This window comes from Trachypithecus francoisi, unplaced genomic scaffold, assembly GCF_009764315.1.
Source record: "Trachypithecus francoisi isolate TF-2019V2 unplaced genomic scaffold, Tfra_2.0 Contig01554, whole genome shotgun sequence".
NCBI lineage: Eukaryota > Metazoa > Chordata > Mammalia > Primates > Cercopithecidae > Trachypithecus > Trachypithecus francoisi.
In genome coordinates, this window is record NW_022681439.1 from 3,515,267 (window position 1) to 3,537,681 (window position 22,415).

The following is a 22,415-nucleotide window of genomic DNA, read 5'->3' on the forward strand; positions in this document are numbered from 1 at the left end:
TCTTCAGGTTGAGTCTTCACAAGATAGTACCTGTCCTCCTAGGATTTACTGCCACCACCCCTCAAGGATTCTATGACAATGAATATAAATAGAATCAAATCTCAACATGGTTCCTGCTGTAGTTCCCCAAGGAATTGTTCACAGCAGCTTCAGGACCTGGCTAATATGCCCAGGGAGAACATGTCTGGGAATGGATCTTGAGGGAGCACTGGGAGTTGTGGGGAAAAGATTGAGAAAGGAGGAGTAATGATTTGGAGACACTGTCCTATGACTCAGAATTTAGCATCCTGGCAAGGACATCTGGAGCTGATGCTTGGAAAAATGATGGTCTTTAGTAAATGAGGTGGGGATGCCAGAACTTCCTCAGCAGACTATTGAAGAATGAGTCAGGAAGCACGTGGAGGTGGGTATGATTGCACGAATTCATTATATGGACCAGTTTCCGTTGTTCTCCAGAGGGTCCAGAGGTCTTTCCATCATAACAGCAATAAGAAATGTGCTAGTGAGATGGCACTGGCCTTGTTGGGAAGCTCAGTGGTGGTGACCTTTGTAGGCTGGGGTTCATTGTAGGGGAAGTGTCTCTATTGAGCTGGGCTCCGTAGTGTCAATGGTGAGGACAGAATTTCAGAATAGCAGAGGACAGATGGCAACAATTAATCTTCAGTGGAAAGGTAGATGTAATTTCTGTAACAGGAAGCAAAGCTGGATTAATGACCAGGGGAACCTTTTCCACAGCAATCTTTGGCAATGGCCAATAGACCATGGTGTTCCTATGGATGAGACTGGCAGCCAGTGAGGTCACTGCTTTGCCTTATACAAAATATGGTCAAGAATGGGTGAGTTGAAGGCTGAAGTCAGCTGGCACGATGAAAAATTACATTTTTGTGCTCAGTTTCTAAATCTGAAATACTGTTTTTTTTTTTTTTTTTTTTTTTGAGATGGAGTCTCACTCTGTCACTCAGACTGGAGTACAGTGGCATGATCTCGGCTTACTGCAACCTCCGTCTCCTGGGTTCAAGCGATTCTTCTGCCTTAGACTCCCGAGTAGCTGGGACCACAGGCGCCCACCACCACGCCCAGCTAACTTTTGTTGTATTTTTAGTAGAGACAGGGTTTCACCATGTTAGCCAGGATGGTCCCGATCTCCTGACCTGGTGATCCGCCCGCCTTGGCCTCCCAAAGTGCTGGGATTACAGGCGTGAGCCACCGTGCCTGGCCTTAAATCTGAAATATTCTAAGACCCAGAGTCTACTGATTGAGGAGAGGTAGTTCCTCTTAAGGAGTGACTCTGCAACACCATGGCAACTTTAGACAGTAGCAATTTCCCTCAATCCTTCCCCAAAGAGACGTGTGGTCACTTACCAGAATAATTTTCTGCTGGGACGAAGGGAATCCGTAGCTCTTTCGAGGGCTGTTAAATACAGCATCTGAACTGATACTGCCATGGGAGCGCTGATGCCACCATGACTGCTTTTAGAGTAGGGACATATAGTGTCCGGGTTATAGGACACTGTGTGCAAGGCCATGTCACAGTGGCAGAGATTAGCACCATTCTCCAGGGCTAAAGGATGCAGGGGTGTCAATCCTTCACATTTTTTTTTCTGATTCATCAGTCTGACCCCTGCACATCCAGTTAGGTCATGGTGGTTGATAGTGATCTGGTGTAATCTTAATTAAGTGGTAGCTCCAATCACAGCTGCTAGGCCCAGATGTTGCATCGTTACTAGAACAGACCTACAAAGCCTTTGACAACTGGTGTACTATTTATCTGGCAAATTTTGTCTTTTCAGAAACTATTCCCTTTGAAAAGTCAGTATATATTCATGATCTTGCTCCAGGCCTTTAATAATTATTCATTCTCTGTCACAGTACAGTCCAAAGGGTCCTTAACCATTTGGCTATTCTGTAGAACAGGGATCAGCAAACTCAGATCTGTAGGCCAAATCTAGCCTGCTACCTGTTTTTGTAAATAAAGTTTTATTCGAACGGCCACACTCCTTTGCTTATGTACAGTATTGTCTATGGCTGCTTTCACTCTATGATGGCAGAGGTGAGTAGCTGTGACAACAAAATAAAGTATTTACAATCTGCTCCCTTACAGAAAGTTTGCTGACCTCTGCTCTAGAACATCAGGCTGCTCCCTATGTTGGTGAGTCATGTTTGTCAGAGCTGGGGAGCAGAAGTGGTGAGTACTTTGGGTGCCTTGATAAGATTCATGAATTCCAGAGGATGGAAGATAGACCTAGAAAAGATTGAGGGGCCTGCCACACTGGTGGAGTTTTTAGAGGTCTGGTGATCTGGGCATGCTGAGGCATCCTTTTCAAGATAAAGACATTAACTTATTCCAGTTTGCACCTCTTACTTCTAAGAGACAGGCACAGCACTTGGTTAGGCCTCTTCTATTTCATAGCAGATTCACTCATGAGAATACCACTGGATCCATTTATCAGGTGACTTGAAAGGCTGCCAGTTTTGAGGAGGGCCTCAAAGATCAAGAGGAGGCTTTGCAGTGAGTTCTAGCTGCTATACAAGCAGCTCGCTGCCTTGGGCCATGTGACTCATGCATTGGACATCATGGTGCTGGAGGTATCCATGATAGCTAAGTCTTCTACCTGCATTGAGGAACAATGGTTGCCTGGCTATGTGGAGTGGGGAAGGCTTCTCCAGGGGCCTGCTGGAGGGAGATTTCCCCCTTTTTAGGGGAAAGGATCTCTGTTGGGTATGGGTTATTAACAAGGGCTAAGATGTGAAGTGTAAGTAAAGGGCACATTGTATTATCATTTTGACCTGGTGGATATTTTGAGTCTGTTCATAAATACAAATATTCAATAAATATCATGCATATACCAAGTTTTCTCATTGAGAAATTATTATTGTTATTATTGAGACAGGGTCTCCCTCTATCACCCAGGCTGGAGTACAGTGGCATGATCATGGCTCACTGCATCCTTGACCTCCCTGGGTTCAATTGATCCTCCCACCTCAGTCTCCCAAGTAGCTAGTACCACAGGTGTGCACCACCACACCTGGATTTTCTTTTCTTTTCTTTTCTGTTTTTTTGAGATGGAGTTTCCATCTTGTCACCCAGGCTGGAGTGCAATGGCATGATCTCGCCTCACTGCAACCTCTGCCTCCCAGGTTCAAATGATTATCCTGCCTTAGCCTCCCGAGTAGCTGAGATTAGAGGTCCCAGCCACCATGCCTAGCTAATTTTTTATTTTTTATTTTTATTTATTTTTATTTATTTATTTATTTTTTTGAGACGGAGTCTCGCTCTGTCGCCCGGACTGGAGTGCAGTGGCCAGATCTCAGCTCACTGCAAGCTCCGCCTCCCGGGTTTACGCCATTCTCCTGCCTCAGCCTCCCGAGTAGCTGGGACTACAGGAGCCCGCCACCTCGCCTGGCTAGTTTTTTGTTTTTTTGTTTTTTTTTAGTAGAGACGGGGTTTCACTGTGTTCGCCAGGATGGTCTCGATCTCCTGACCTCGTGATCCGCCTGTCTCAGCCTCCCAAAGTGCTGGGATTACAGGCTTGAGCCACCGCGTCCGGCCGCTAATTTTTTATTTTTAGTAGAGACAGGGTTTCACCATATTGGTGAGGCTGGTCTCAAACTCCTGACCTCAGGTGATTCGCCCACCTTGGCCTCCCAAAGTGCTGGGATTACGGGCTACAGGCATGAGCCACAACACCTGGCCTTATTTTTCGTTATTTCTTTTTAATTAATTAATTAATTATTTTGTTGTTGTTGTTGTTGTAGACATGGGGTTTTGCCATGTTGTCCAGGCTGGTCTTGAACTCCTGGGCTCAAGCAATCTTCCTGCCTTGGATTCCTAAAGTGCTGGGATTACAGGCATGAGTCACTGCACCTAGCCAAGGAAGTGTTTTCTAATGCTAACTCTGGAGATTTGCTCAAATCAGGATGACTTCCCTATCTGTCAGAATTTTCAGATTTATTTAATGACTGTATTACCTTCTCCAGAGAGAGATAAGGAATTGGGTCATGTGGTCATGAAGTTTGAGAAGTCTCAAGATTTACAAGTTGTAGACCCTGGAGAGCTGATGATGTGTTGTGGTATGAGTCCGAAGGACTGAGCATTAGGAGAGCCGATGCTCTGATTTCCACTTTGAGTCCAACTCTAAAGTCAGGAAAAGGCCAACGTCCCATTGACCATCAGGCAGAGACAGTGAATTCTCCCTTACCCTGTCTTTTGTTCTAGTCAGGCCTTCAGTGGCTTGGATAAGACCCACCCACATTGGGGAGGGCACTCTCCTTTATTCTGTCCACTAATGTAAATGCTAATCTCATCCAGAAATATCTGGAGACCCTGTGGCCAAGTTAATATAGAAAATTAACCATTACAATGTTGAGACAGAAACTGCAGGACACAAACAGAGACTGGCTTATATCTTATCAAGTGCCATGCCCAGACCAACTTGGGTTACAGAAGTTTTGTCAGATAATTTGTTTATGGCTATTTGCCAACATTTAATTACAATCTTGTTTATTGGGAAAAGATCTCTAATAGGTCAATTCAGAGGCTGACTCTAGATAGGGACATTTCATGGGAAAGGCGAATTACTAGAGCAACAGTGCACAGAGCATGGTCCCTGGGCCAGCAACATGAGCCTCATCTGGAAACTCGCTAGAAATACAGTCTCAGACCCCACCCTGTCCCTACTGAATAAAAAACTCTGGCGTAGGGACTAGAAATCTGTGTTTTAACAAGCCTTGCAGGTGATTCTGTTACATCCTGCAGTTTGATAACTACTGGACGTGGTAATAATTGTTAGGCTAAATGTTTAAAGAAAAAGTCTGGTTCGATGTCACCAGCTTCCTAACCATCAGCAGTCCACCAAGAGGTGGAGCATTAGTAGGTAACTACCTTATCAGAGCAAGTCTTAATCAAAGAGTCCATGAAGCAGTTTTGTTTGTTTGTTTGTTTGTTTTTTCAGAAATAGTAATTTCTCTCTAGAAGGAGGTTGTGAATTATAGGACATGGCTTGGATTTTTATTTTAGATGTTACCAGCATTGCTTTCATTGCTTCTGCTGGATAGTGGAAATCTTCAAGGGTCTAAGTAATTCTTAGACCAATGAAGGGTCAAGGCTAAACATTTAGCCTAACAATTATTACCACGTCCAGTAGTTATCAAACTGCAGGATGTAACAGAATCACCTGCAAGGCTTGTTAAAACACAGATTTCTAGTCCCTACGCCAGAGTTTTTTATTCAGTAGGGATAGGGTGGGGTCTGAGACTGTATTTCTAGCGAGTTTCCAGATGAGGCTCACGTTGCTTGTACAAATAACGGAGAAAGAGGGTGTCCATAGCCTACAGAACTTTCTCTCAGAACTTCTAGGTCAGTGCTGTTCTATGGGAATCTAATATGAGCCACATATATAATTTAAAAATTTCTATTAATCACACAAGAGTAAAACAAAAAATGAAATGAATTGTAATATGTTTTATTTAACTTACCTTATTAAAAATATTTTCCATTTAACATACAATTAATGAAATTCATTAATGGATAGTCACATTTTTAAACACTATGTCTTCAAAATATGGTGTTTGACAGCACATTTTAGTTCAAACTAGCTACATTGCAAGGCATGAATAGCCACATGTGGCTAGTGACTATTATATGGGACATTACATTTCTAGAACCTCCACTCCTGCAATTGGAAGGGGAGACCTGGTGCTTTTATTTATTTATTTACTTTTTCATTAATAACTAAGGACAGAAGTTGTGGTTTGGTGATGTAATTTACTTGCATGTTCCCTGGGGCTTAACTTCTTTAGTCATTCTGGGCATAAGTCCCCGTCCAGGCAATGCTATTAGACCTTATACAGAAACAAGCCTCTCCCTTCATCTTTTAAAGCACTGTGGAATCTTGAAACGAAGCATGGAATTTGAATATTTTGCCCATTCTTCCTGAACCATACATCTAGGTATCTTAAGCAAACAAACTAAAACAGAATGTTTTGATATGCCCTGTTTAGGAACTTATGGTCACAGTTGTATTCACATTCTCTAATTGCATACAAAGAAAAAATCTTTTCATTTAGAAATTTAAGCTTGTAATCAATTTTCTATGAATGATTTCATTTTCCCTCCTTTTCCTTTTTTCTTTACTGAATTTTATGTGTAATTCATTACTTTCTATTAAATTTGCAACAAATATTTAATTCAATATCCAGTGATTTTGCTCATTTCAGGTTTAAACCATTTCTCCCTTTGTCGGTCTATTTTGTGGTCATTATTTCTGCAAAGTATATTTTTCCCAAGTGAAATTTTACATATAAACATTTGTCAGGAAACTTTTTAGTCATTTTTACCAAGTGACAAATTTTACTGCATTTTTTTTTAACTTATCAAGATACTTTTTAAAGTTTTTATTTTAAGATCTTTTTTATTTGTTTTCTTTCTTGAGATGAAGTCTTGCTCTGTCACCCAGGCTGGAGTGCAGTGGCGTGATCTTAGCTCACTGCAACCTCTGCCTCCCGGGTTCAAGTGATTCTCGTGCCTCAGCCTCCCAAGTAGCTGGGATTGCAGGCACGTGGCACTACGCCCGACTAATTTTTGTCTTTGTTTGATTAGTAGAGGCAGGGTTTTACCATGTTGGCCAGGCTGGTCTCAAACTCCTGACCTCAAGTGATCCACTTGCCTTAGCCTCCCAAAGTGCTGGGATTACAGGTGTGAGCTACCATGCCCGGCCAAGATCATTTTAGACAGACAAGGTTGCAAAAATAGTAGAGAGTTCCTTTGTATCCTTCACCCAGCACCCCCTTATATTAACCTCTTTTTTTTTTTTTTGAGACGGAGTCTCACGCTGTCACCCAGGCTGGAGTGCTGTGGCCGGATCTCAGCTCACTGCAAGCTCCGCCTCCCGGGTTCACGCCATTCTCCTGCCTCAGCCTCCCGAGTAGCTGGGACTACAGGCGCCGCCACCTCGCCCGGCTAGTTTTTTGTAGTTTTTAGTAGAGACGGGGTTTCACCGTGTTAGTCAGGATGGTCTCGATCTCCTGACCTCGTGATCCGCCCGTCTCGGCCTCCCAAAGTGCTAGGATTACAGGCTTGAGCCACCACGCCCGGCATATTAACCTCTTATATAACCATAGTACAACTCTAATGGAGAAGTCATCTATAAGGAAGTAAAAAGAGCACTGTACTATGAACTAGAAAGTTTACTGATATTTCACTGGTTTTTCCACTGACGCTCTTTTTCTGTCCCAAGATCTAATCCAGGATTTCACTTGACAGGAGTCATTGTCTCCTTAATCTGTGACAGTTTCTCAGTCTTCCTGTCTTTTGTGACTTCGAGACTTCTGAAGGGTACTGGTCAGTTATCTTGTTGCAATGTCCCTCCACTTGGGTTGTCTAATGTTTTCTCGCAGTGAGATTGTGTATTGTTGGGTAGGAAAACCTCCAGCGCGCTGCACTCCTCCCAGCGCCTCCTCTGTCAACACGTTTCTGGAGAGGTAAACCTGGGTCACGTGGTTAAGGTGGTGATGCCAGTTTTCCTCACTGCAAAGTTAATATTTTTCCCTTTGTTATTGACAAACATCTATTTCGGGAGAGATGCTCTGAGACTATGCAAATACCCTGCTTCTCCTTAAGTTTTCCCCAGCTAATTTGGCCACATCTGGGGACCCTGCCTGCAGCAATGATTGCAGTAGTGTTTCAGTGGTGATTTGCCATGTCTCTTATTCCTTCTACATGTATTAATTGGAATTCTGCAAGAAAGAGTTGTTGGCCAGGCTGCAGTGAGCTGAAAGCACGTCACTGCCCTCCAGTCTGGGCAACAGAGTGAGATCTTGCCTCAGAGGAAACAAAGAGCTGCTCCTTCCCCCGACTTAGTCACTCAGTTATTTATTTATATGAATACATACTAGAGGCTATTTGTACTTATTTTATTTATTTTTGTTATTTGGGTTTGTGATTTTAGAGCCAAAATCTCAACCCTGAAAATGGAGAGAAATTCTGAACATTATCACTCCGTAAGTTAGGACAGAAACTTATTTTGCAGACAGAAGCCAAAGGGTCTGAGGAGGACACAGACTCACTGGGAGGACTGGAGAAGCAGCCTGAAGGGGCAGAAACCCAAGGTGGTCCTAGAGCCAGGAAGCCCATAGGCAGTGTCCCTGGGCGGGACTGGCCCCAGAGGGCCTCGAGGGCCTCTGCTAGTGGGGACAGGATTTAAATCTCAGATAGTGTCTGTCCCTTGACTGAGGAGGGCGAGGACTGACGCCATTCACTTCAGCCTCTTTGCATGGGGAAGAGAGGAAGTAGATGCGAGGTAGCCAGAAACCACCCACTTTTCAGTCCCTGGAATCACACCTTCCCCTTGTCCTGTCCCCAAGAACAAAGGTCGAAGCTATGGTCTGTGCCTCCGCCCCACCGTCCGCCATTCCCCAATGCAGAGCAGAGGCAGTATCAGTGGATCGCTCTATTCCACAACGTTCCCGCCTGTAATCCTGATGGGGCTTCGACCAGGAGGGTTCTTGGCTTTGCCCAGGAGAGAATTCAAGGGCAAGCCAGAGGTCGAAGAAAACAGCTTTATTGAAGAGGCAGAGTTACAGCTTCGTGATTGCTCCTGCAGAGCAGGGCTCCCCCATGGGCAGAGAGGAGCAGTTCTGGGCAGTTTTGCAGTCATATTTATACCCACTTTTAATTACATGCAGATTAAGGGGCGGTTTATGCAGAAATATCTAGGGAAGGGGTAATTATGGGATTACCGCGATGGAAACGGGCAGTAACGCCCTGGTATTGCCATGGCAACGGTAAACTGACGTGGCACCCTGGTGAGCCTGAGGGAAAGCTGCTTTGGCCCTGACCCTGCTTTAGTTAGTCCTCAATCTGGTGTGGTGTCTGCGCCCTGCCTCCTACCTCAATCCCACTCAAAGCGGGCTTGATATCCTCTTCCATTCACCACCAAGTTTGTGGAGAACGAAAAATAGCTCCTCATGATACGATACGGAGTATTACAAAGGGCAGCGCGGCAGGGAGAGGTTGCCTGGGTCAGCATTCTGGCCCCCCGTGGCCTTGATCCCACCTCGTCACGTCTCTGGATGAGGCCTCACCTTTTCCTCTTGAAGTGGGTATCTTGGTCTCGGTGATCTCAAGTCCCTTGAGACGCCAAAATTCTGAAACCCCTACCTCCGTGGGCAGTTCGGTAGACCGCAGAACCGCAGTCATTTTAGATTGCATTAGTAACACTTCTCCAGGCGAGGGGACTCCGCTGAGCAGACTGCACGGTGATCGCGACCTAGTCCATATATTTCCAGCGCGCCAGAGGCAGAGCCGTCTTCAGGGATCAAGTCAAAGGAGAAGCTGGAAAAACGGGGTGTGGCTAGCCCGCTAAACAAAACGAGACAGATTTCACGAAATCACAGATTCTTAATGTGAAAAGACACCTTAGAGTTGTTTCTCCCAAACAGAAGGCGCCTGCAAGTCACTCGGGATCCTGTGAAAATGCAGATTCCCTGGTTCGGTAGGTCTGGAGTGGGGGCTGCTTTGTCCAGGGACGGTACCTTGAGTCCAACCTTCACAGCACACTGGAATCGCTTTCAGAGCTTAAAAGAGATGTTTACGTCTGGACTTGTCTGTCCTCGTTCCCCCAGCCCCGGAGATTCTGTCATTTGGTCCAGGGCAGCCTGGGCGTTTGGAGGTTAAAAAGCTCCCAGGTAATTGCAATATGCAGCGGAGTTTGAGAACCAGCGCCCTGGACCCGCGCTTCTCAAGCTACTGCGCGCACCGGCGTCCCGCTGGGGGCGCGCGGGCACCACCCCCAGAGATGCTGACGCAGCAGGTCCGGAGGGGTTGGGGTGGGCCCTGCCAATTTGCATTTCCAACCCGCGGCCAGGTGACGCTGACTCTGCTGGTGTTTGGTCTTGGAGGTGACCTAATTTTTCAGCGATGCCTCCCACCTGGGAGGCCAAGAAGTGCCTCGCTCAAGGTTTCCCCACACCTGAGCTCCAGACCCTCGATCCTGGGGCAGCTACCCCGCAAACGTTTCCAGCTGTCTCTCCTGCGCCCTGCGTTCCTCCCCTCACTTGCCAGGGAGCCGCTAAACACAGCAAGACCGCGCGCTCTGCGGCTCCAGAGTGCGGATTTCGGTCGCGTGCGGCTCTGATCGGGGTCGCCCCTCTCTGGCGGGGCCACACGCAGATGCCAGGGCTGGCGCCGCGGAGAGGGCGATGCGCGCGGACTCTCCCGCGGCCCTGACTGTCCCTGAGTCCTCCCCGCGGGGGGCGTGCGCGGCCCGCCCCCCGCAGCGCCACGCGGTCCCCTCTCGGCCGGGGATTGGTGCGCCTGGCGGGGCGGGGCGGGATAAAGACGCGGGGGTTCGCCTGCGCTGGGTCTGCCGGCAGCTCCGGTTCTGGGTTCGCGGGGTGCGCAGGAAGGTCAGTATGGGGGTCGCCCGACATTTCCCCGAGCGGAGGCGGGAGCCGAGCCCCCTCTTGGAGTGGGGACGGGCGGCGGAGCGGGTGGCCAGGGACTGGCCGAAGTCGGGGCGAGCCCTGCACGGCGCCGCAAATTCTGCGCTCCCGGGCGCGCGCAGGTGCCCCGGTCGCGGCCGCATAGTCCGGAGGGCGGCGCGGGAGCCCGGTGCAGGGAGGGCCCAGGCACAGCCCGGTTTGGCAGGGCGCGACACCCGCTCCCCTCCACTTTTGAAAAGGCTTCCCACGCTGGGAAGAGGGGCAGGCGTGGCCGGCCCCGCGAAACCGGTTTATCCAGACTTTGGGAAGCCATCGCCTGCGGAGGGTAGGACCCTACACCCTGCCCACCCGCCCAGGCTGAGACCTCGCGTCCTCGTCCTGGATGCCCCATGGGCTTCCCGTCCCGGGCAGCCGGGCGCGGGAGGAGGAGACTCCCTCTCTGCAGTCAGACCTCCTTCTGAGACTCCCTAGCTCACGTTTAGCTTTGGGATTTTCTCGATCCTTTCTAGCTTTCGGATCATCCCCACTTAAAGCCCAGACTTTACCAGCTAAGAGACTTAAGAGAGAAAGCGAATGTGGATTGAGCCTTTACATAGACCGCGCAGTTTGCACAGTGCTTTTCATAGATTGACTGCTTTTATTAAATGCTCTCAACAATCTATTGGGATGGCACGGTGATTGCCCCCTTTCTGAGGACGCGGAACATAGCGAGGCCGACCGCGGGTCCAGAACCCCTGGCTGATCCGTGCTCTCCCCCTGAGGAGGGCGCAGGCTGCCAGGAAAGGTGCCCCTGCGTGGCCCTGGGGTGTTTCTTCTTTGCCTTCTCTTAGGCATCTGAGCTCATCTCTTCTCTTGAGTGGGAAGAGTCGGGGTGGTGGAGGGAGAGAGTTTGGGACATGGTGGACCTACCTCTCTTGGTAGTTAGTAACTGCCTGACCTTGGGCTGATCAGTGGATTCTGAAAAAAGGGGAAAAGGTCCCAGCTTCAGGGTTGCTGTGAGGGTTAAATAAGAGTTCAGGAAAGCAGATGCTTTGCCAATGCTCCATAGTTACGAGGCGCCTGATTTTTCCTTGGATCATTACTATTAAAAGGATGCGTTGGTAATGAGTCAGGTTTTAAAGCCCAGACTGCCTTGCAAATACGTCTGGTAAACGTTCTTGCTCCTTAAAGCAGAATAAGATTGGAGTGCGGGAACCCAGTGAAAATGAAGGTGAGCATGGACATAGGTATTAAGTTAGAAGTGGGGAGGGGGCAGGGGGCATTGGCACCAGGAAGTTGTCAACGGGGCAGTTATCACTGAGTTCAGAGCAGGGAAGGCCCGATGTGAGGAGCTAGGCGTGAGCATCAGCAGCGGAAATGCTCCTGCAGACCCCTGAGGCTGGAAGGAAGGAGCGGGCAGCGGGAGAGTAGTAGGTTTAAACAGGTTTGCAAATGGAAGAGGGGAAAGGACAAGGGCTGGGGATTTGGAGTTTGCCGGGTCTTTGGGGGCAACACTGATCTGTTAGGCGAGTTTTCTGGCTCTTCAGACATATCTATATATACACACAAACGCACATATGCATGCAGGTCATTTCGTGGTGCTGAACACTGTAAAACTTTTTTCTATTGTAATTTTGTGATTCCTATCACATAGCATGAGATTTACCATCCTAAACATTTCTAAGCGTACAGTTCGGTAGCGTTAAGTATATTCACGTTGTTGTTTAGTCAATCTCCAGCACTTGTTCATCTTGCAAAACTGAAACTGTGCGCTCACTAAACACTAATTTCTCTGCCTCTACCCCAGCCCTTGGCAACCAGCCACCTTTCTACTTTGTTTCTATGATTTTTTGAGTCCTTTAAATCATGCACATCAGTGGAGTCGCACAGTGTTTGTCCCTCGGTGACTGATTTATTTCACTTAGCCTGATGACTTTGAGCTTCATCCATGTTGTAGCAAGTGTCAGACTTCCCTCCTTTTTTAAGGCTGAAAAACTTTCGTTGTATGTGTAGACCTTATTTTCTTTATCCATTCCTCTGTTGGAGGCTGTATATCTTAGTTTCACGCTTAATTGCTAAAGACATGACTTAATACGTCTTTTACTGTCTCCATACCTAAGAATAATTACAGACAGAAATGTTGGGAGATCTCATGACAGCAAGAACATGGAGGAAAACTGATGCTGCATATCTAGTTGTCTTCGGTATTATGGGTGGAAGTTTCCTTAATAGCTAAAAAATATCTGTCTTTAGAGCAATCACAGTTGAATTAAGTCCCCCCACCCCGCCCTCACTGCCACATCCCAAGAAACTGAGGTAACTTTTTTTTTTTTTTTTTGCAGAGAATAGGGTCATTTGATTTTTGAGATGTAAACCTGTGATGGTTTCCCCTTCCTGTCTGCCTCTTAGACACAGCATTGAGTACGAACATGCATCACAACTTCCTGGGAGAGGCAAATATATCATCTGTGGCACCTAAACCTAACATGTCCACAACCAAACTCACTTGACTTCTGTCTTCTCACCTGATCTGCTTCTCCAGAAAGCCCATTCTTGCAGCGGCCCAAATTAGAGACCTTCATATTCTTGACACCTTCACCACCCACCCGTGTGCAAGCAATCACTCAAGTCACCTGGGCTGTAGTCTGTATCTTTATCGCCCCCTCACTTCCCGATGCCGCTGCTGTGTGACTGCTGCTGTTAATGCAGATAAGTGGATATGCAGGAGTATGGAAGAAGTTGTGACCTTCCGTGACCGCCTCAGAGAGGCCCAGGTTGGGAAAGTCCTTCATTATTTGTGGAGGAGAGTGTGTTAACCTTTTCCTCTTTATCCCTTGCAATTAAAGTAAACAAAGTGCTTGGGACAGAAAGTTCATGGGCTCTCATTTGATCTTTAGGTAGGAGGGACTGAAAATCATCTTTGACTTTCTCTATATAAATTTAGTATCTAGCTTGGCAAAGAAAGTTTTACTTTAGAGCAGCTGTTCTCCAATTGTAATCTGGGGAACTGTGGAGGGTCTCTGAAACCTTTCGTAGGGTCCCTGAGGTCAAAACTATTTTTTAAAAGAATACTAAGATGTTATTTACCTTTTTCATTCTTTCTCTCACAAGTGTGCAGTGAGTTTCCCAGAGATTACATGACTTGCAAAGAGCTTTGCCTGTGATGACTAATGGAATTTGTGCTTGTGTATTCTGCTGTTTCTCAGATCTTCTAAGGTGTTAGGGTTAGGATAAAAATATCTGCATTTTCAGAGATGAACTCAATTTGCGCTTAGTGTTTCTACCGTGCACTGACTGGCTATCTTCACTTATACCTGTTGTATCTGTGACCTAATTTTCTATTAATAAGTTACTAATTTGAAATCCCAGAGTTTTCTGTGCCTATGTGAAAAAACAACAAAAAGTACACTCCGTAGTCTTGATTGGAAAGCCTTTGTAAAATTTCACATGGCATAAAATGATTTTTGAATGTAATAATATTTTATTCTAAAATAAAATAATATTTAGATGTTTTTCTATTTAAGGACAGATTCTTGGCTTAAAAGGGGGATATTAGAAAACTTGATTTTTCAGCTTACAGCTGCACCACCTATGCCTAAAATGCTGAAAAAAATGAAATGAATATATCAGAGTATTCTGACTCATGGAAGGGAGGAATTTACTCCAGAGAAATGGGCAAAACTAAGGCAAGGTGAAAGCTTTCCTGAGCTTTATAGCTGTTAGTAATTGGTCGTATGTGTCTTATGCCACAGAACCATTTTCAATGGTATTATGGTGCCAGTAGCATTATTTTGAGACCAACCGTTCCAAGTCCTCTAAAGAAAAATGAACTGAATCGCTTAAGTGTGGATATAATGAGCTTTTTGAAAGCCAGAGATTTTTGTCATGACTTTTCAAACTAAAAACGACAAAGTTGAAGCATAAAGCAGGATAAATTGTCAAGTTGCATTGGGTGCAGAAACACATGATAAAGACTTGTTTAGATGAAAAAGCATTGAACGAGCTCACAGCACTTCAGCTTTCCAATGATACAGTCATCTGCCAAATTAAAGATTTAGCTGAAACATGAAGACCCAGTTAGTATATTGACTGTAGAAGTGTATTTCTGCCTTACAAATGGAAGAAAGACTAGAGGTGCCATTTTGCTTGTATTCTTCTGGTATCAGCACCAAACCAATCAATACCTTTTTAGATAATCTTTTTATTGTAATATGTAATAGCAATATAGAATCCTTTATTTTTACAATAGACAGTAGCTTTCTAGTGAATGCTTGGTGGCAAACATGAGTAGTGCCAAGATATTCAAAGTTGAATAACTTTTTTAAATTTTATGATTCATTCTGGAACAAGTGCATTGAATTTGCATTGATGATGCCAGAGCAATGCTGGGTAAAACTCCTGGTGCCTTTGTGCAAATCAAGGCAGTTGGTACCAAGCTGTTCTAGTCATCACTGTATTCTTTACTGCCCTATGCTTTCAATAAAAAATGAGAGAAAATTGACAGTTTTACTTAAGAATGTCCTGATGAAACAGTAAAAATGACTGTCTGGATTAAATCCTGACTTCTGAGTATGCATCTCTTTGATATGCTGTAGAGTGTAGACAAGTGCCTATAAAGCCCTCTATGGCACATTTCAGAGTGTGATGGTTGTCTTCAGGCGAAGCAGTGTGTGATTGAATTGAGAGCTGAACTGGCCACTTTTCTTCATAGAAAACCATTTTTGCTTGACAGACTGACCAACAATGAGTATTCATACTTGGATAATTGCCAGACATATTCTAAAACATGAAGGAAGTGAGCCTGTCACTTCAAGGAAACAACTAACACTGTTTGTTGCAATTAATTTGTATTTACCACCATGAACTTGACAGCTTCCCCATACTTAGGAATTTTCTGACGAGAGCAGTGGTGATAGTAACTAGTAGGACTTTTTAATATCATATAGTGAAGTGTGTTAATATTTGGACAATGCAAATAACGTACTGAACCGATATTTTCCAAAAGGCTAATGCATGAAGGTACAAAGTCATGCAGGGCTAAAAGATCCATTTAAAGCAGTGCCAGCCCATGAGCTGTCAGGAGTCAGACTGCACAGCAGGAGGTGAGCGGCAGTGATTGAGTGAACGAATAAAGCTTCACCTGTATTTACAGCTGCTCCCCATTGCTCACCTGAGCTCTGCCTCCCGTCAGATCAGCTGCAGCATTAGAGTCTCATAGAAGTGCAAATCCTATAGTGAACTGCACATGCGAGGGATCTAGGTTGCACACTCCTTATGAGAATCTAACGCCTGATGATCTGTTACTAGATGCGATCATCTAGTTGCAGGAAAACAACCTCAGGGCTCCCACTGATTCTAGATTATGGTGAGTTGTATAATTTTTTTTTATATATTACAATGCAATAATAATAGAAATAAAGTGCACAATAAATGGAATGTGCTTGAATCATCCCGAAACCACCCCCCTTCCTCCCAGTCTATGGAAAATTGTCTTCCACAAAACTGGTCCCTGGTGCTAAAAAGGTTGGGGACCACTGGTTTAAAACATTAAATTAAGTTTTAATGTAGCAAAGTACAAAAAGTTCATTGATAAGCTTTCAGATTCCGCATCACAACTAACCTTTAAGAAGACCGATGCATTGAGTTTTGGAGTGATAGCAAAGATGAACTTCCAGAATTATTTGAAAAAATGAATAAAATACCATTTCTTCTTTTCACTGCTTTGCTGTGTTTGGATTTTTTTTCAATTAGAGAAACAAACTGCAGAAGCAGATATGAAAATCCAGGGTTTTTTGTTTTTTATTTTAATCAAAGAGAAGTATAAAGTTTAAAATAATGGCACTCCTTCCACTGAATATTTTTTGTATTGGAAAACAGGTTTTGTTTTGTTTTTTTTTTTTGAGATGTAACCTTGCTCTGTTTACCAGGCTGGGGTGGAGTACAGAGGCACCATCTCGGCTCACTGCAACCTCCACATCCCCAGTTCAAGCAATTCTTCTATCTCAGGCTCCTGAAAATAGTTATTTTAATGATGTTTATGTTAACATGTTTATTGTTTTTAAATGAATTAATAAAGATGTTAAACATTTATTTGTTTTGCTTTCTAACACTAAATATTAATAGATACAACTAACATAAACAGTAACTTTTTGAAGTTCTCCATTTTTAAGAGTATAAAGGAGTTATATATGTAGACCATAATTTTTTGATCCATAGACCAAATATATAGACCATAATATACAGACCCTATTTTTTGGTCTTTATATAGATATGAAACACAGATACATGTAAAGACCAAAAAATTAGAGAACTTCTGCCTTAAGAGTTTTAAGTTTAACTTGGCAGGATCAACAAGAAAAGCTACATGCTGTAGATGGTTGGAGGGTTTTTAAATTATTTTTGTTTATAATACCTATGTATTAAAGTGATTCTGTAATAGAGGCAGTATTGCTGCGCGGTGGTGAAGAACTAGGTTTTCTAGGGGAGTGGTGCTGTGGTAGTACCGTTAAGCACTCACCAGCTTGTGGCACATAAACAGCAAAAAATGTTAGCTACTTGTAATAGTGAATTCAGAAGAACCAACTCCGCTACGAACTGTCCATGTTGTTGAACCCAACTTCACATTCATTTCACAATTTGTTGGGTGCCTCCTTCACGCTTTCCTTTCGTGGAGAGAGCGATGAATACAGTTGTATGTGTTTTATATCTTCAGGGTTTGCTGTTCCCTCGCAGCTCCCATCTTTTCCATTTTTTAATTGAAAAAACCCGTTTTAACTGTGACCGTTCATTATTTTGCTTTCGGGAATTGGAATTGTCTTTCAGTCTCGAATATTCTGGGAAATGTTGTCTCTGGGCTTCCTCAGTATCCCTTGGCACTTGCTGAAATAAGTGACTTTAAGAATCCAAGTTCTTACCTGGTTTCAGGTGTCAGCAGTGGCTACACTTAGCATTCCTCTCAGGTCTGCTTGAGGAAAAGCTGAGGCCTTTCCCGTAATGCCCATCCTGGACACCTGCCTCATCACTTTGGGCCTGTGCAGTGAAAGCAGAGATGTGCCCACGGTGACAAGGTTCTCTTCTCATTTATTTGAGAACATTAGCTGGGGTGAAGGGCCTCAGGTGTCTTTTAGATGCTGGACACCTGGTGGGTCCAGTCACTGACCCACAGGAGCCACCAGGCAGCTTCCACCTGTCTTGTTTTGGAGTACTAAAAAGCAAAACCTTCCTGACCCAGAAAGGTAGGAAAAGGTATGTGTTTTGAAAAGACATTATTTTCCTTTTGTTTCCTGTAATTTGGGTTTTGGTATGATTAGGGATTGCAAGAAAGCTTCTGCTACTTCTGGCATTTAACTTGGAATGACTGTCTTAAATCTACTTGAGGCACTGAGTACCTTCCTATGAGTTTATATCTTACAGGAAATGTCTCTAACTGTGGTTTACTTTTTCTCCCTTTATCATGCAAAATAGAAGATGCTTGAGGGGATGGGACACCTGAGTTGGCTTTGAAGCTCACCTGCTTTTTCTGTTGGAAGAGAGCTTCCTCTTCCCGTGGGTGAGAAAGTTGAGGCCACAGGTCAGTGTGTAGCCTGTGCTAGGCCAGCCGGTAGGGAGGGTGGGGGGTTTGCTGTTAGAACCAGCAAAGCAAGCTGGGCAGCTACTCTCAAGACATGCCTGCCTGGGTATTAGGGACAGGTTGAGGAACATGGCAGTCTCAAGCCATATGTGACTGGACCGTCTTGACCTCTAAGGCCAGGGCTGATTTCATGGTCAGCTGGTACTAAAGCTGATGAGGAGGAGGAGCTAGACTAAATTAAATGATGTGATCTCTGAAACAATAAGAAAATGGCTTTTCTACGTGACCCTTTCTACAGAGATGATGGAAAAACAAAAATCCTTCCCAGCTTACTAAATATTGCTATGGGCCTTTTTATCTTAACCCTCTGCTTTTCTAGGCTGGTTCATTGTAACATGTGAGTGTTAATGCAAGATTTATAGGGCACTTTGTATTTAATATTTAGTCTGGGACCCATTCGTATCCTCAGATGTCGTGTGGGCAAGTTGATAACAGTTGTAGTCAAGACTTAAAGCCTTTGCTAGGATCCACCGACTGTCTCTGTGGTGTGCAGGTTCTCCGTGCAGTCACCACCTCTGTTGCATTAGATCCCAGCTGGTGTCAGCGTTGTGCGGTGTCAGTTCTGAATCTCAGTTCGGCCTTTGTTTGGCCGGACTTTGTGTGAGCAACACTTTATCCCTTTATCACAGGGCCTGGCTCACAGGAGGCCCTTGACTGGCTTCCTATCGGCGAACTCAGCAGTCTCTTTAGTTGGATTCCTGAATCTAAAAGCGTAGCTTTGCTCATTCGCTGACAATCTTAGTGTTCATTTCCGTTGAAGAGTTTGTTTTGAAGAGCTGGAGGGATAAAAGGTCACATCATTAACTCTGCTTCTTTTTTCTCACAAGGTATTTGAAAAGAAGATGCTGTTCATTAGGATGCTGAGGCGAATGGGGCAGAGCCCAGCCTGTGGCTGTTGGACACCTGTCCTGCCGGTCCGCTTTCTGGGCGTCTCTCCTCGGCAAATTCCAGCGGATGCTAACTTCCACTCTGCGTTTTTCTCCGGCACAGACCATCCGCGAGTCTTAATTACAGGTTAGTTTTTCTTTTTTCTGCTTCCATGGCTTGATTCTTTCCTGTGCTATGTGTCTGTGCCTTTGTTTTGAGAATGTGTAATGTGCCATCCGAAACATACTGCCTGTCTCTGTAGCCGATAATGCAGCAAAAACAGGCTTGGCCTGATGGCAGAATCTGGATTTACTGTCTGTACTATGGAAAGGATTTCAGAATGAGGTATTTTACAATGCAAAGTTTTAAATTAGAGCAGCTGACCTTGTTGATCAGACACTGCCTTTTTCACCATTGGCTTTTTTGTTTGTTTGGTTTTTAGAATTTTGCAAATCCAAATCCTTATTTCATCACTGTTCCCAGCACTTGGTTTTCCCTGCCACAACTTTTATTGTTGCTCAAAGGAATCTAGGAACCTGGGGGCCAAACAGCTGCTCTGGAACTTGGTTCCCTTCCATATTAGGATCAGTCTGGGGAGCGAAGGCTAGTGGACAGGAAGGTGCTGGGGCTAGAACATTGATTCTGGTGTTAGGCACGCTGTTCCTTGGCCAGACTCCTGAACTCAGAGTCCTTAATCCCAAACTGTTATTGCACATTTGCGTGTTGGAAATAGAGAAAGTAAGTTAGCGTCTGGCCAAGGGACTTGTTGCCGCAGCACTCACTGTTGCCCTTGAGCTCATCGTTGCCAGTGACTCGCTCCCTGAACCTCCTCACCTCAAATATGTTTGGCCCCTGATTTCGTATCCTTCTCACTCCAGACTTTACTCTGTCACTTCCAGCCAGCCCAAGCCTACCTCCAGTTTGATGGACATGTTTTATTTCTTTCTCTTTCTTGCCAGGCTTTCTTCCCTTGCTGTTACAGCATTATCCTTCTCATTTTCATGTGCATGCGTGTGTGTGGTGCGTGTGCCCTTTTACTGCCTTCTCCACTTCTGATGCTGAAAGAAGTTTCAAGCTTAGTAGATTTCCCTCTGTGCCTTTCTTCAGATTCACCCTTCATGTTGTCCGAGTGTTTTATTCCGTCTCACCTCCACTAATGATGCACCTTTCAGGGTGTCCTGGTTTTATTCCCAAGTTAACAAATGCTTACAGGAAGTCCCACTTGTATACCTTCCTGCCTCATCAGTTTCTCTCCAATGAAATGGACTGTTGGCCTTTCCGAAATGTGCTCCTAGCCCACTGGCCTCCTGTTTCTATCAATGGCATGTTTAATCCTTCCAACTGGAAGCTGCACTCTTCATTTTAACTTTCTCAGTGGCACCTTGTTGATTCAGTTGTCTGTCCCTTTTCCAAATGACTTCTTGGTTTCTCCCTGCGTCTTTGCCCTTTCATATCCCAGTCCACTTCTAATGGAGGATGGGATTCTGCCTCATCCCGCCAGAGGTGGATAGGAATCTGTTCATACTGGTTTTGAATGATTTTGTCAGCCATAGCAGACAAGCTTCAAAGTTCATCAAAGTAATGAAGGCCAGGATTGAGTTCCTGCCCCAAGAAATGCCAGACCTGTGCCTGGCTTTCATGAGATTTTCCTCTTCTTACGCCCTTGCTTCTCCTCTTTCTCAGAACCACTCCATGCTGGTGAGAGTGTTGTCTGAAACCAGGATTACCTGTAATTGGTCTCTGTCCTAGCCTGGGGGAGATTATTGCATTTCTAAGTGCTGTACCACGTTCCTGGGAAGATTGGAAGTAAGCAGCAGTTACATCAGCTCAACCTAGGACTTACGTAGTTAGCTAAGACTGAAAACTAGTCTCACTCAGTTACTACATTCTGGGAATAATTGAACTGGTTAGATTTGCATTAAAGCTTTTTTTTTTTCTTCTTCATCTAGGGGGTCTTGGCCAGCTGGGAGTGGGGCTTGCTAATCTTTTGAGGTAAGAGCCCTAAAAACTTGAAATTTAAAATCTGAGTTCTTAAGTATATGGAGCTCATCTGTGATGCCTTTTAAACGACTTTTCTCTCCTCTTGCTCCTTACCATTGTTAAGATATATCTAAATAACTGCTGTATATATAGATATATAGATATTTATATATCTATATATAAATTATATATATAATTGTATATATTTATATATATAAATATAATATATATATATATATATATATTTTTTTTTTGAGATGGAGCCTCGCTCTGTCACTCAGGCTGAAGTGCAGTGGTGCAATTCTGGCTCCCTGTAACCTCCACCTCCTGGGTTCAAGTGATTCTCCTGCCTCAGCCTCCTGAGTAACTGGGACTACAGGCGCCCACCACCACGCCTGGCTAATTTTTTGTATCTTTGGTAGAGACGGGCTCTTGCTATGTTGCCCAGGCTGGTCTTCTAACTCCTGGCCTCAAGTGATCTGCCCACCTTGCCTTCCCAAAGTGCTGGGATTACAGATGTGAGCTACCGTGCCCAGCCTAAAATACATTTTATTTTGCCTCTGAGTATCACAGACTTGTCACAGGCCCTTGACTCAACATCTCCAGACTGGTTCTTTGCTCTCTCTCTCTCTCTCTCTCTTTTCCTAACTTAGGCAATGAGACACACTTTTCCCAGTGAATCACTTTGACTTTTAGTTGTTTGGGAACCAAGGGAAGTACAGGTGCAAACTGGAAGGGAAGAGTGTGGGATTTGGAGAGAATGGGATAAGAGAATAAGAAGAGGGAGAGAAGAGAAGAAGAATGATGAGGAAGAGGTAAAAACTCTGGGGAGTAATAGGAAGAAACTGGTGACAAGCGTAGGGTTACAGTCAGGTGAGAGGAGAAACAGAAGACAGAGCCCTGGGCAGGGAAGTAGAGGCCTGAGTGTGAGAGAAACAAGAACAGAAGGTGTAGGAATTGAGGATGAAGAGGAAGTAGAGATTTGGAGGCTGGCAGAAAATTACAGTTCTTATTTTAAAAGACTTTTCACAGGACTCATTGCATCCTAGATGTTGCCAACTTGTGTGTGTTGATTTTCCCTTTAGGAAACGATTCGGAAAGGACAATGTGGTTTTGTCTGACATAAGGAAACCCCCTGATCATGTCTTTCACAGTGGTAAGAGATCAATAGGTCTTGCTTTTATTTTTATCTCTAATTTTCAAAGCACAAAGAGGTAGCTCATGAAATTGGTGCGTGCAACAGCTCATAGCTGAATTTACGACTCAAAGAGAAGTGATTGAGGCACTGGTATTTCACTTAAAAATAAGTATTTTTAATGCTGCTGCTTGTTCAGGTGATAAAAGAACAGAAGAGCTCTTTTGATCTTGAAGTTTTTGGAATAATCTATTTCGATGTTGTTTGAAATAAAAACTTTGTTTCCTGTCTTTTGTGTTTTACGTTAGCTTATTGACTCGGAGAGAATACAAACAAAAATCAAGTTCTGTACTGAAGAAAAGGAATTTTAGAAATTTGGAAAAA

The 22,415-nt window shown here is 44.6% G+C and overlaps 1 protein-coding gene across 3 annotated transcripts in view; it reads left to right on the forward strand.

Moving 5' to 3' along the window:
- Positions 1 to 22,415, forward strand: part of LOC117063324 (L-threonine 3-dehydrogenase, mitochondrial) — a 29,354-nt gene that overhangs the window by 1,145 nt on the left and 5,794 nt on the right. Inside the window, exons 1-4 of one of the 3 annotated variants that reach the window (XM_033177039.1) lie at positions 10,335 to 10,404; positions 18,877 to 19,063; positions 20,866 to 20,908; positions 21,982 to 22,052. In XM_033177039.1, the coding sequence (XP_033032930.1) occupies positions 18,892 to 19,063; positions 20,866 to 20,908; positions 21,982 to 22,052 (286 nt within the window). In that variant the 5' untranslated portion in view covers positions 10,335 to 10,404; positions 18,877 to 18,891. Of the gene's footprint in view, positions 1 to 10,334; positions 10,405 to 17,912; positions 17,990 to 18,876; positions 19,064 to 20,865; positions 20,909 to 21,981; positions 22,053 to 22,415 lie in introns of those variants that run through there. The other 2 variants (XM_033177046.1, XM_033177055.1) reach the window with 2 other exon arrangements.